The 13688-nt window shown below is 38.2% G+C and overlaps 2 protein-coding genes across 2 annotated transcripts; one reads left to right on the top strand and one right to left on the bottom strand.

Moving 5' to 3' along the window:
- Nucleotides 1-2377: 2377 nt before the first annotated feature.
- LOC103712040 (uncharacterized protein C6C3.02c) lies at nt 2378-6421 on the top strand. Its single transcript, XM_008798416.4, has 5 exons — nt 2378-2533; nt 4400-4453; nt 5266-5346; nt 5423-5601; nt 6086-6421. Exons 1-5 carry the CDS (start codon nt 2512-2514, stop codon nt 6182-6184), a joined length of 435 nt encoding a protein of 144 aa, XP_008796638.2. The 5' UTR covers nt 2378-2511; the 3' UTR covers nt 6185-6421.
- Nucleotides 6422-8023: 1602 nt separating this feature from the next.
- Nucleotides 8024-12788, bottom strand: LOC103712039 (uncharacterized tRNA/rRNA methyltransferase slr1673). The gene is made up of 4 exons (XM_008798414.3): nt 12332-12788; nt 11911-12208; nt 9018-9068; nt 8024-8460 (listed from the first exon to the last, which is right to left on the bottom strand). Exons 1-4 carry the CDS (start codon nt 12676-12678, stop codon nt 8056-8058), a joined length of 1101 nt encoding a protein of 366 aa, XP_008796636.2. The 5' UTR covers nt 12679-12788; the 3' UTR covers nt 8024-8055.
- Nucleotides 12789-13688: the final 900 nt, after the last annotated feature.

The following is a 13688-nucleotide window of genomic DNA, read 5'->3' as shown; positions in this document are numbered from 1 at the left end:
AATTATGCTAATAGAGTAGAGCCCCTCTGTACTTGCCTTTAATAAGCATCCAATAGCATCAGATTGCACATGTTCAAGAACATCAAGCAAGAGTACTCCATTCCAAGTGACCTAGTTATGGTCAGCCCCATGGCCTGCAAGCAAGTCATGGTTTGCCACCTCGAGTGTGGAAACCAGAGTACTGATTTTACTCTGGCATGCATTCAAAAGACATAATGAACGATTTAGGAGCTTTGGAAAAAAGGTTGGTCGGTCCGTAAGAGCATGCTGGTGTGATTCACCACCAGTCAGCCGACTGCCGGGCTACCTTGAATGTAAGTGATGCCTTGAAACAGAACATTGGTGAGATTTGTGCAGAGATACAATTTGCTGCCAGTTTAGGCATTGAAGAACACAATGGTGATTCATTTATGAGAAAATCATTGCAAAAACAATGGTGATTCAACTTGCTGCCGGTTTTGCTTCTCTAAATGATGGTTTGGGAGTGGAATAGTAAGGCTAGTGGGGGGCATGAAGTCATGCATGCGAAAGATTCCTCCTACCACATGGCAGAAGCATATTTGGGTGACTTGAATACCGAGTTACTAAGCTAATATTGTGCGGCCTGCGAGAATCGGCGCAATATGCAAGAGATGGTTGGATTCTGAGTTACTAAAAGTTAATATCCTATGTGCCCGAGGAGCCTTTCATGTGGACATAAAGGTTTAATGCCTTGATGGATCATGACTTCAACTATACTGGCCTTACAGTGGAAGGTTGCTAGCATAAGCACTTAAAGTTCGGGTTAATGCAGCTGGCTGCATATAGCTGAAATCAATCAAGGTTTTTGAGGCTCTGATGTTAGAGAGAGAGAGAGAGAAGGGCCAAGACAAATATTGTCTTCATTACTCAACCAAGATTCAAGTTCTAATTATTTCCTATGATCTCTCTTTAATTGGTGTCAGCGTTCGAGTTGCGGATCAAGAAAAAAAAAGGGAGAGATTTTTTTTCATGGCCTCATAAGCCTGGCCGGCAGTCATGGCTCCATCTCCGATCACAGAGATGACGTGATTCTTCTTCCTTAACAGATCTCTAGCCACTGCCATTCCTGCAAAACATTCGAAAGATGAAAACATGTCAACTTTGCATGAGGAAGATTCAAATGAGATAAAGGAATTGAATCACCAAAAGACTGCAAGACATCAGTTTTGGGAGAAAAAAAAAAAAACAAGAAGGAACGCGGAGATGACTAAGGGCTTTAAAGAGCTCACCAGGCCGGCAGAGATGCTTGTAGAGCTATGCCCTGTACCGAAGGCATCAAAAATGCACTCATCCCTTTTGGGGAAGCCTGAAAGCCCGGAGGTCTGCCTGATAATATGCATCCTTCCCCTCCTTCCGGTCAAAATCTACGTGGATAGGCCTGCAGTTCAATCAATTCAACTTCAAAACCCCATTCTCCCAAGTCCCACCCACAACGCAAAATAAATCCAAATTGTTACATAACAAAAAAGAGGAAGAAGGAAGCCAGCACTGGGACAGGGAGAGAGAGGGAGGGAGGCGGAGGGGGAGAGGGAGAGACCGAGAGAGAGAGGAGGCAAAATGGGAGAAATGCAGGAGAGGAGGATAAGGAAGGTTTTTTAAAGCGTAGGGAGCGGGGTGTTGAGACGAAATAAAAGGAAAGAAATTAATGTAGGAGTGCGAGCCAGGGGTACTGCAATATAAAGAAAAAGGGCAAGAAATTATGACATTTCGCGGCTGAAATGGATTGGGTTGACGGCCCATATATGTAGACCCAGCCCATTTTGGAGAATCTATGGGTTGGATTGGGTTCTAAAATTAGATTCGATCCATTTTAATACATTGCAAAGGGCATACTAAAACATCGCAAATAGATCATGAAGATATGCCTTTTTTGTTGCAAAATTTGTGCCTATCCAAATTATAATGGCCTTAGTTACCAAGTTAAATCTTTAATTATTCCAGTAGGATTTCTTAAATAGAAAATTAAACAAAGATATCTATATTATGGGGCAACCAAAGGACTTCAAAGAAAAGAGTTTAGATGATAAAATTTATAAATTAAATAAGTCCTTTTGTCTGTATAGGGGTATATTCGACCTTTCCCAAGATTATTATGACTGAAAATTGAATATGAGATTGGAAAATTGTGTATACTTGTGGAAAAGTCAAAGTACTTTGGTATCGAGCCGATGGGCTTCGAAATTTCTAGATTAGGCCGACAGCCATGGGGCCACAGCAAGGCCACGTTCGCCTTCTCGCTTACCCTCCCTAGTTATCGTCCGATCAGAATCAAACGGGTGATATCTCTCATCCGTACCTCACCACTCCCATGCCTGCGGATATTCCTTGTAAATAAGGCGACCATGCACGAACAAAAAAGGAATTTCGCAGCTCTCTCCTGCTGCCCCAGTCGCCTATAAATACCGGATATCCCTTTAACCGACTTCCAATTCGTCGCTGCAGCCGTCTAGGGTTTCGTCTTCGCCTCTCTCTCTGCTTCAATCTGCCATCATGCCTCGCCGAAGTTCTGGAGGTACAACGCCCATCTGCTATTCCTCCTACCCTTCTACTTTTCTTTCCTCGCATAGATTAATCTGCCATCCTTGTTCTATGTTTGCTTTTCTTTCAGTTGCGATCTTTTTAATTGCCGCTGCCTCTCTTTTTTGATCGTTCTTTTATGCGCTCATTTCATTTTGCAATGAACTGCGAGTTTTGAGTTCAATCCGTTGATCGGCTGTAATTTCTTCCTCTTTTGATACTGATTTGATGGTCATCTGTGTGGATCTAATAGATTTATGCCCGGTATCAAAAAATAATTTTTTAATCGAAATCTCGATCTTGAGATAAAAGGTGTCGGGAGATCGTTTGCTTTTCTAATAAATCGGCATAATATTGACTAGTTTGAGATCAATGACCAAGATTTTTTTTAATCCCGTTATTCATTTCTATTTCTTTCAGTTCTGAAAGATAAGTTTTGGTTTTTCATTGATTCTTTCTGTTCTTTGGGTCAATTAGTGAACATTGTCTATGGGCGTCCGTTATATATTAGAAGGCCTCTAAAGAAGCGGTGGTCAATTGTTCAGTGGTTGAACTAGGAAGTGATGGCACGAGATCATGGCTTCCCACCTTTTCATCACTTATAATTTATCTGAGCTGATAAAAAGAATGATTAAGTTTTACAAGAACAAGGAGTAAGAGAGCTTTCAGGCGGGGAGATGCCATTATCGATCACTTTGTCATGAGCTAAACTGATGTGGTTTTGTCTCGGTTGAGTGATTAATATAGTTGCTCTTATTTCCACTCAGTTTGGCAACGGAGAAATGGCTGGTTTAGATTTCCTATTGTGGTGCTTCTAAAGGTAGGAAGCGTCTAGATTTATGTAGTGCATAAGCTTTATGTTCCACTTACGTATAGAAATGCATGATATAGATGTGACTTTGGTTTAAATTTCAAAACCTGAAGTCCGGGATTAGCTGATTCTCGTTTGTGGATTGGCTACAATAGTTGGCTTAGCCATTAATCACATGATGCTCGTGTAATGGTGCACAAGGCATGCGTTGAATAAAGTGTGGCCCCAGGATGATAACAAATTATTCTCATAATGGAGGATATATTTGAAGATCTAAAACATCAACACAAAGAATAATGATCATTATCGGAGTTTTTAAGGGAACTATCAAGACAACGTTTTCTTTTTCCCATGAGAATGGTTGTTTGGCTGGCCATGATAATGTTTTTCTTAATATTTTTTTATTTTTTTATCTTGTTTAGTTGCTTCTACACATAGTGGTTTATTTGTCGAGGTTTTCTGTGGAGCATGGACACCATCCAGACTGTTTACCTTTTTTTGACAAATTAATCATGTATACCAGATCCATTAGCTTGCCTATCTTCAGTACTTTTCAAATTTCTAACTACAGCACTAACATGGCACATGCATCCCTCCTTGCACATGCACAACAGAGCACATGCATTCATGCAATTCTTCTGTTATTTCTAAAATTTACACCAATTGTTTGACCAAGAAAATATAATCAATCTTCTTGAGATTTTGTTAGATAATTATTTTTTGTTTCACATAAGTTTGGTCTATGAGTTTCTGGCAGGCATGGATATCACAAGCTGACATTCCTGAGCTTCAATTAATCCTCTCTGTTTCTGATTTGTGACTTTCATTTTTTCCCGCACAAAAAATCTCAACATGTTATTATTCTTACTACTATTGCCATTGCATGCAAGCCTTACCCCAACTACTTGGAGTTCATATTATAAATGTTAAAGTTATATGGCCTATCATTTGAGAATATATGTACATGCCGTGTTGTCTGAGTTTGAACAGTTTGTTCAGTGTTCCATTAGTCATTGCTATTCTTACTATTGAGTTAAATTGATCTTGCAGGACGATCAGCCTCTCGTCCTCGTCCTGCTCCAATGAGGAACCCACCTCAACCAGGTAGGACTTTGCTTTCCCCCTCTTATGATTGGCATAAATGTTCCACAAATGATTAATGATTAGTTTCTGTTATCTTTATTATATATCTTGATGTAAAGCTTCGTATCATCTTAAACTGCAGATTTTACATTTCATCATTTGATTTTTTTTAATTGTTAAGTAGGACTAGGTAAATCACCTAATATACACTGTTCTTGAATATTTCATGTATGGCGTGTTCATTGTCTCAATGAATTATTTCCATGAAGATGTTACTTTATGAACTGCAATATCATCCTGCATTTGCTTGCATAACCAGTCAACTTCTAGCATAACCAGGTTATAACAGGGTTGTTTTGGATGGGGAAATTTCAGTCATACAACTTTGTTTTGTCATTTTTGTAAAGCAACTTATCTATCTAATTGTTTTAATCTCGGTTTTTATGGTGATCAAAGTCTTTGCAATTTTGCCTTTTAAGTTTTCATATCAACCTGAGGCCATTCATTATTTCTGCACTCATAAAGGGCCTGGCAAAAGGCTCACAGAAATTTAAGTGTAAAATGGAACATTTTGTATTGAGGGAATCAGAGGATGGACCATTTCTGCATTATTTTAAACTTTTGGACATTTTATTGATTTTCTGAGAAAATTGTAGTTGCCAGATAATGAACTATTTTTTCATTTCTGGTCATTTATCCTGTGATCTCTGGTAATTGCTCGACATTTTTGGACTATGTTATTAATCCAAACTGATCTTTATTCTTTTCTTTTATTTTGGGACATGCCTTAACTCCTGGTGATAGTCGCTAATTTATTAATTTTGTTGCTACAGCACATCATGCTCCACCTCCAGCTCCTGTTCAGGGAGGAGGTGGATCTGTCCTTGGGGGAATTGGGTCCACTATTGCTCAAGGTAAGCTTTAGCTTATCATTGTGTTTCAACTTGCAGTTCTTTTGGTGCACCTGTAATCCCTCTGCCCCTTTTACAGGCATGGCTTTCGGTGTGGGCAGCGGTGTTGCTCACAGGGCTGTTGATTCTGTTTTGGGTCCCCGTACTATTCAACATGAAACTGTGGCCACCGAAGGCCCCGCCGCCGCCGCCGCTGCCCCAATGAGTAATGCTGTTGGAACTGATGCATGCAACATTCATTCAAAGGCCTTCCAAGATGTATGTTCTTCGATTGATTTTTCCTCCTTTGCATACTTCTTGCTAAATAGACCATTGGAAGGAAATATACTATCCCTGTGCTAATGAATTAGAGTAGGATGTTAATTCACTTCTTAAACTGGACCTGGTGCTGGATCGAATCCAAGAGTTCTTATTGAGAGCTTGTGCTCTGTCTACTACTACTGTTATTATATATCATTTCTCACCTTGTGAAGGAAATAAACGATCCTGTGCTAATGAATTAGGGTAGGACATTGATTCTTATCCTGGACTAGTTCTGAATAGAATCCTTTGTCACCTTGTGCTCTGTCTGCTACTAGTGTTATTATGCATCATTTCTCACCTTTTTTAGTATTGTGGAAGGATGACATCTCACATTTCAGAGGCATATTTTGCATCGTGATTTCTCTGGATTGATTTGTTATTGTGTTCGTAAACCTGAGCCAAGGCTTTTTTGTAACCTTTTGTCTTTCTGTGTGTGCAGTGCATCAACAACTATGGTAGCGACATTAGCAAGTGCCAGTTTTATTTGGACATGCTGAACGAGTGCCGCAGAAGTTCTGGTGCTACACTCAGTGCCTAATTTAAGTTCGGAGTTCTTTGGGTCTTCTGATCTCCTTTGGAATATTGAATAATAATTTGGTTGCATTGGGGCACTGTGGAACAACTTTAATTAATCCTTCAAAGGACCGAAGGACTATGTCACAGTAAATTGTTATTGACTTTAATTAATCCTTCAAAGGACCGAAGTCCCATTGTCTTTGATTTTAATGTTTTCTGAACCTTCAAAACTCATCAGCTTTGGTTGCCTGTTAGTATATTTTAGCGTCTTTCTGGTTGTGTTAATATGTTGAGAAAGAGCAATTGTCCGATGGCCAGAAAGCTCCCATCCAGGGTTATGTTCACTTCCAATTTGGGAAATGATGCTTAAACCGTTTCGTGACAGGAGTTGGGGAGTGGGGACACCTTTCTGGAAATGGCTTAGGATATTCTTGGAGCTCTGGGAGATACATTTTGCAATGCCATAGGAAATGGAAAAAATGTCGCCTCCTTTTCACCCAGTTCCGTTTGGCTCTCGCGAGACAATTTTTTCCCATTCTCTTCAGGTTTTATTTAAGTTTGTGCACAATGAACTGAGCTTACTCTTATAGCAACTCTCGCAGCGGTTTTATTTGGTGCTAGCATCTACTATTGCCGGGATGTTCGAATCCTTAGCTTTATTTATTTATTTATTGGCAGCAAACCAAGATCGTGTTAGTCCGAGGTTTTCGCCTTTTTGATGTCAATTTCTATATTGGTATTATTATATTACAATATCGGCGTATCGTACAGTATTTGTTGCTACGGTGAATCTTGATCTCAAGCAATTTTGGATTCTATTTAATTCTTTGTCTAGGAGTCCCTTTATTAATCTCTCATTCTCTCAACAAAAACGAGGATCGATGGGAATTAAGTTGCTGTGAATCCGACATAACTTCTAGATTTCAGAAGGCCAATCAACCAACAAAAATAGAAAAAAAATTATGAGATAAATTTTCTACTTTGCCATATTTTCTTAGGTGCATGTTTAAAAAAGAAATCTAGATATAGGATCTAATATATTTTTAGACAAATTGATATACAGTTTTTAGAACATGATTTTTATCTGTACACACTACTTGATTAGATAATATATACCAAATGATTGATCATCTTAATATTTTTTTTTTTAAGTTATGAGATTAATAAGCTCCATTAGTAGTAGAAGCCTTATTCTTATTTGACTTTTAGATTTTTTTTTAAAGATAGTCGCTACAGAAAATGTGGCCAAAAAAAAAAAATTACCGCCCCATAAAATGTTCTATAATGCCCACCCCATATGATTTTTGTTCTCAATCAACCTCAGAACTAAATTTGAGAATTAAGGTGTTTCAGTAAGCATGTTTATATCTTTAGTATTAGAGGCGAGAAAAAATAAAAGAGGCGGACGCTCGTTTTAACTGAGTGGGATAGACCTCAGATGTGCTATTTACCTTTTTCAGCTGTGCTCGTTTTAACATATTCATCAAAACAGTCGGTTCATGAACATGTTAGTAAATTATGATTTTTTTGAAACAGTTTGCCATCACGAATTGATTTTGAAGTTGATTGCTTCTTTTTTTTTAATTTATTTTTTTATCATGGGTTGTTTTCCAATTGATAATCGAACCAAAGCTCTCAAGAACCGATAACATGATTTGAGATCATGCAGTTTTTTTTCCCCTATTAAGCTGTTGGAACTCAGGATAAGTTCAACCATAAAGAAAATCTGTGAATTCTCACAGCTCAGCACGTTTTTTTAATAAAAAATTCTCACGAACCTGTAGTTGGACAGGGTTTGTTTTTATTATATAGAACTTCTTTAATAACGTAATCTTAGAACGCTTTGAACTTTATAAAACAATAAACACAGAGAAGCCAGATATTTGTCCAATATTATAGCAATTTTAGGTGTTCAGGCTGTAGCATGAACAAAAAGATCCCTCCTGCAACTGAAACATTAAGAGACTCAAAGGTACCTTCCATAGGAATGCTTACTAGCTCACAGGCTTGCGCAGTTTGCTCAGAAAGGCCATGCCCCTCACTGCCTAACACCAAGCAAAGAGGCATATCTGCCAATGCATATGCAAGTTCTCGAGATAGCGAGGAAGTTTGAAATGATCCATCACTAACATTCGCAGGATGGCCAGCTAACATCTTCATTTTAAATTTGGTTTTCAAAACCTTAAGATGAGACCAATTACCAGAAACAACAGGGACCTGAAAGGAAGCTCCTCGGGCTGCTCGTAGGGCTTTCTCATTGAAAGGATCACAGCAACCAGGAAGCAGAAAGACACCATCCTGTTGATGGTTGGGGTAAATCAGTTGTTGCAAGGAATGGAATTGTCTCACAGTACAATGATAAGTCAAAGATCCACAATAGAAATACTTCGATGAGACATGCTTTTGAAGAATAATAGACTAAATCAGTAAACCTACTCTGGATGATTTCAATGAACTGCAGTGACTTTCTTGGAGAAGACACTGCAATTCATGATAAGATTCTTAATTTGGTCCCTTTGTCTTTTTCGACAAGTAGAGACACTCCTAATAATATATGACAGCATTCTTTTGTAATGGCCAGTTTATGAAGTCACTGAGAAGTCAAAAGGAGTTATGAAGCATCTAAATTTTCAAAGAAGTTTCTGTCAAGATTTTTGGTTTAGACTGCAATAGGTCTCTATGCCCAAAGAATTTCCCAAAAAATTCAAAAAAGAAAAAAACATGCAAGAAAGGTTGGTAAACCAAAGGATCTTCGTTAATCATAACAAATGGTTCTTCTTTTTTTTTGTTTGAGGGGGGGGAGGGGTGGACAACATTTATCATTACAAGAAAGCAGTTGGAGCTGAAATTCGTACCCATTTGAAAGCCACAGCTGATCTTATCAGTGTGCCAAGATTACCAGGGTCCTGCAATACAAAATTTTAGTGAATTAGCACGAGATATGATTGATATAAATAGATATTCTCAATTACAGGCACCACAAGGTTGAAATAAATGCTTGATTTCTCTTTCAACCAAAGGAAGAATGAAAGATACCAAATTAAAACTTGAGGATGTTGCATGGAGCATATAGAATGAAATTTATCTACTGTAAGTACCAAGGTTTTATGTACTAGACCGTGTCGCTTTGTACATCCCATTCTGTACCAGTAGGGAACAAGTATATGGTACCATACCAATACATGGTATTGGAACTGTTCCGACTTAACACCTTCATAATGTATCAGTACGGAGGCATGCTATACCATGTTGTACCTTACCAGTACCCGGTACCAATCTTGACTATGACCATCATTAAATTGACTGAATGCAAAGGAAAATAAAAACCAAAATAAAATTAAATCCTATAAAACACAAGCTTTCTTTTTCGTTGCTAGTTATAGTCAGCAATATATTACCTGACCACATAAAGGTATGTGCGATTATATTGATGTTGGAGTTCAATTTCCCTTGAACCTTGAAAAGAAAAGTTCAAGACCATGCTATATACATTACAAATGTAAATAAAATGACAAAAAAAGTTCATATGTCTTAGCAAACACATAATCAAATGAAAGAAGGAAAAAAGAGGCAAGGGATAAAAAAAACGTGCATGTGTGTGTGTGTGTGTGTGTGTGTGTGTGAGAGAGAGAGAGAGAGAGAGAAGCGTTCACCCTAAGAGGCTGGATGGAACTTGTAATAAATTTAGAGCCTCAAGATATCTATTTCAGTAAGAAAATAAATCTTATAACCAATGTATGCTGGGGATAATAATTCCATAACAACCGGTCGAATTCATTATCAGATCTTTTGATGATATTAAAAGAGAAAAAGATTAACTGAACATATTGATTTTTCAAGACTTCCAAAGCCCCAAAAGACAAAATTTTAAACACCAGCAAAAGCCAATACTAATTGTTAATAAGTTCACCAGATATCTGCTTAAAGATTTTTTTTACTTGTAAAAAAAAAAGCGCATCATCAATCGGGTCAAGAGGCCATTATCTCTGAATGCTAGCTTGCCTTTACAACAATTAATAACATCAGAAAGGTAAATAACTATACAATATTTCTTTCAAGAATAAGATTAAGTGAAACATATTACTACATCATTGATTTGCTCAAAGCACAAGTTCTTTCAACAATAGTTTTGCAAAGGTATCTATTAAGATTTTGACTGTATGGAGTTTCATTTCTCATAGAGCACAAATGAGAAGACAATTATTTAATTTGTATCATGATATAATTGCCTCAAAGGAAGGAAATTTTAAAGTGCAATATATAAAGGTTAAGTACTAAATGACAGGTTTGATTCAACTGATCTCTACTCTTGATTGGTAAGCTAGGGCATAGAACCTTTCCTCCCCATGCCTTTTGCCACCATATCTTATTCCTATTCCACTGGTTCCCTTCCTCAGTTTTACACTCCCTCCTTGACATAACAGAAAGGTTCCTTAAAGGAAAAAAGCTCTTCATCCCCTTGACAGGCTTGGCTTAAGGCATGATTATATCACTCTTGCTTGGTTTTATCTCTTATGTTGAAGGTGAGAAAAGTCCCCAGATTCAGGATTTATGAAAACAATTCTACCTCTCAATTAAAAAAAAGTCAGTTGCTACATTCCTGAGTTACCAAGTTTTTACCATGTTTCTATTCTCCCTTTTTTTTCTTCCATTCTTTTTTTCCTTGGGGGTTTGGGAGAGGGGGAGAGGGGTGGCAGTTGGATGTACGGACCAGAAGCTGTCCTTTTTAGACTCCTTTGCCTTCTTCTGGTGGTCTTTGTGACTCTGCCAAGACCCTCTTGTCTAGGCCTTCACTTTCACTCATTTCATGCTCTCTATGAAATGATACAAAGCAAAAAAAAAAAAAAAGTGGGGTGCTCTGTTTTTCTTCTCCTTTAACCCAGGGCCCTTACCTTTAAAAAATAAACAAACAAACAAAACAAGAATCAGTGGTGGTATCTTTTAGATTTCTCCAGCCTTCCATTTTGACACTGGTGAGTGACCAAGAATGACCAAGATATCAACCTTTAAGACTACAACATTTCACACATTACACTTCCTTTTCCTCTTAAATGTTTTTCATTATGAACATTTTTTTATTATATGAGGAGTTTGCTTATTCACAATGCCGGACTCATATCAAAACATGAACAATGTTAAGGCAATGCCAAGCAGAAGAAGGTGCTAATGTGCTATAGACAAGCTGCACATAGAGAATGGAGAAACAAGTTGATGAAGTTAAATTAGATAACATTAAAGCCTTGCATAATGACGCAAGGAAAGAAGAAAATAGGTGGCTAGTTAGCTAGCACTGAGACTTTTATGATTACTTTCCCATTAATTTGCCAGCTGTTAACTGATTGGATCCATGAAGCTGTGGATTGGTCTAGTATTTCTTATCTAATATCTCATATCTAATGCATTCATAAATTAATTCTAATGTTTCATGCACGGTACACTTGATTTATTTGGGCATATGAGGACCCATGAAAGCCTTGATATAATTACACTAATGAGCATTGTGAATGATACTTGAAAAGCTCTTTTATTCATTACTTCAGTGCTTTCATTGCATGAATGCTCAGAGAATTTCTGACCATTACTCTGCTGTTATCTTTTTACCCTAAACTCCCGGCCTAATGTTTCAATAGTAGATTCTCATCTAACACAGGCAACTGCATCATGATGCAAACTAAGCCACTTCTACATGAGAAACGCGTAATGGCATAAACAGAAACCATCGAGGCAAACATCACATTGGATTAGTACCTGGATCCCATCAAGGACTAATATCCGGTTAGGCGAAGGAAACCAATTTTGGTAAATCATTTCTTCTTGATCTCCATTCAGTTCATGAAATCTTGCAGGGATCTTCATCAGGGCAATTGCTTCAACAGAATCGATTGACTGCATACCAGACAATTTTTTCATCACGATTGGGCTGACATGCACGACCGAAGTAGAGGGGTCAAAGATTTCTTGCGGAATCTCAGCACCATCCAGTAAAAGCAAACAATCCAGGACAGAGGATTCATCATCCTTCAATTTTTGAAAGCTGCATATCTCCCTGCATGATTATATAAAAATTAATTCTCTTTGCAATTCCACAATTAGAAGCCAGAGGAAAGATTGGGAAATCCGAAAGGGAAATTATGAGGAGAGGATAAATAGGGCATGATGGCATACGTACAGGATGGGGGTGAGGCCGACGACGAGGACCAAGCCGTAGGAGTGGCGATAGGAGGAGCTAAGGCGGAGCTTCACGCAGTGCTTCACCAAGGGATTGGAACCACTCGTTATCTTCTTCGGCCACCGCAGGGGCAAGGGCAGCACCCCGGCACCACCGTCTCTTCCTCCTCGTGATGCTCCACCGCCAGCGCCGCCGATTACGGCGGTGCGTTGGTCGGCGGAGTGGCCGGAGAAGAGAATAGGGCGGGAGCTCGTTATCGCCATCATCTCCCTCCCGAACAGGAGGGTTTGGACCGGGACCTGGGACACGCTGGGGGAGCGAGCGCACCGAATATCACCAATCCCCATCTGAAGTCGGCAGTGGTTCGAATATCACCAATTTGAAGTCGGCAGTGTGAGTGAGCGCGAATAAAGTCGGCAATTTGGTTGCCGAGTATACGTGGATGGCTGATCCATCATAATTTATCCAGGGCAACAAATAAGCTATGCATGGGCCATCTCTCTCCTTGCTCTCTTTGAGGATATTGGATTTCTCTGAAAGATAGCACACAAGAAAATCAAAGAAAAAAAGAAGATAGCTCACCGATCATCATAAGGAACGAAACTAATAAAATCTAGGCTCATGTCACCAAAGTTTTGGCATTGCATCATGGAACAACTATCACGATGAGTGTTATTATGGGCTTGTTGACTGCCCAACTCGAGCAAAATTATGCTAACGGGTATATTGAATTTTGATTAATTTTGTGATCGAGTGTTGTTACCCAGATTTTTGCAATTGTATTAAATACCTTTTTTTCCTACAATCAGGTATTGCAGTGTCTTTAAAATCAAAAAAAGGAAGTATTAGAATGACTAATTTGTGGCATCTAAACATGAAGCCATGTATTAAGTAATTTTTTCATGGATTTAGCTGAGGTCGCGATGGTGAAAAATGCTGAGCCGCACTGTATGTTGTATTTGGCGTGCCATGAACTAATTTTCTAAAAGTGCTCAAAAGAGAAGTGTATTAGTTTTCTCATAAGAAGAAGATATGAAAAAGAATTCCATCTTCTTAAAGATTAAAACTGATGCAAAAAAAAGAGTCAGATAGGATGGAGAAGGTTGCCAAATTGTATATATGAATTGTTACAACTCAAAAATAGTAGAGAATTTTAATCATAATAGTAAATTTTTCATTTTTTTTCATTTCTTTTTTACTTTAAATAGTAGTACATAAACCCACATTTTGTATTTCCATAATATAACGTTGAGTTTTATGCGCTATCAATATCATTTGGGACATGTATAGATCTTTTTATTTCTTTGAAATAAGGGTTACATAGAAAATTGTCCCCATGCAATTTCGACATTTTTCA

Source organism: Phoenix dactylifera, unplaced genomic scaffold (assembly GCF_009389715.1).
Source record: "Phoenix dactylifera cultivar Barhee BC4 unplaced genomic scaffold, palm_55x_up_171113_PBpolish2nd_filt_p 000204F, whole genome shotgun sequence".
Taxonomy (NCBI): Eukaryota; Viridiplantae; Streptophyta; class Magnoliopsida; order Arecales; family Arecaceae; genus Phoenix; species Phoenix dactylifera.
Note: the sequence above shows the minus strand (reverse complement) of the source record. Positions and strands in the feature narration are given on the sequence as shown.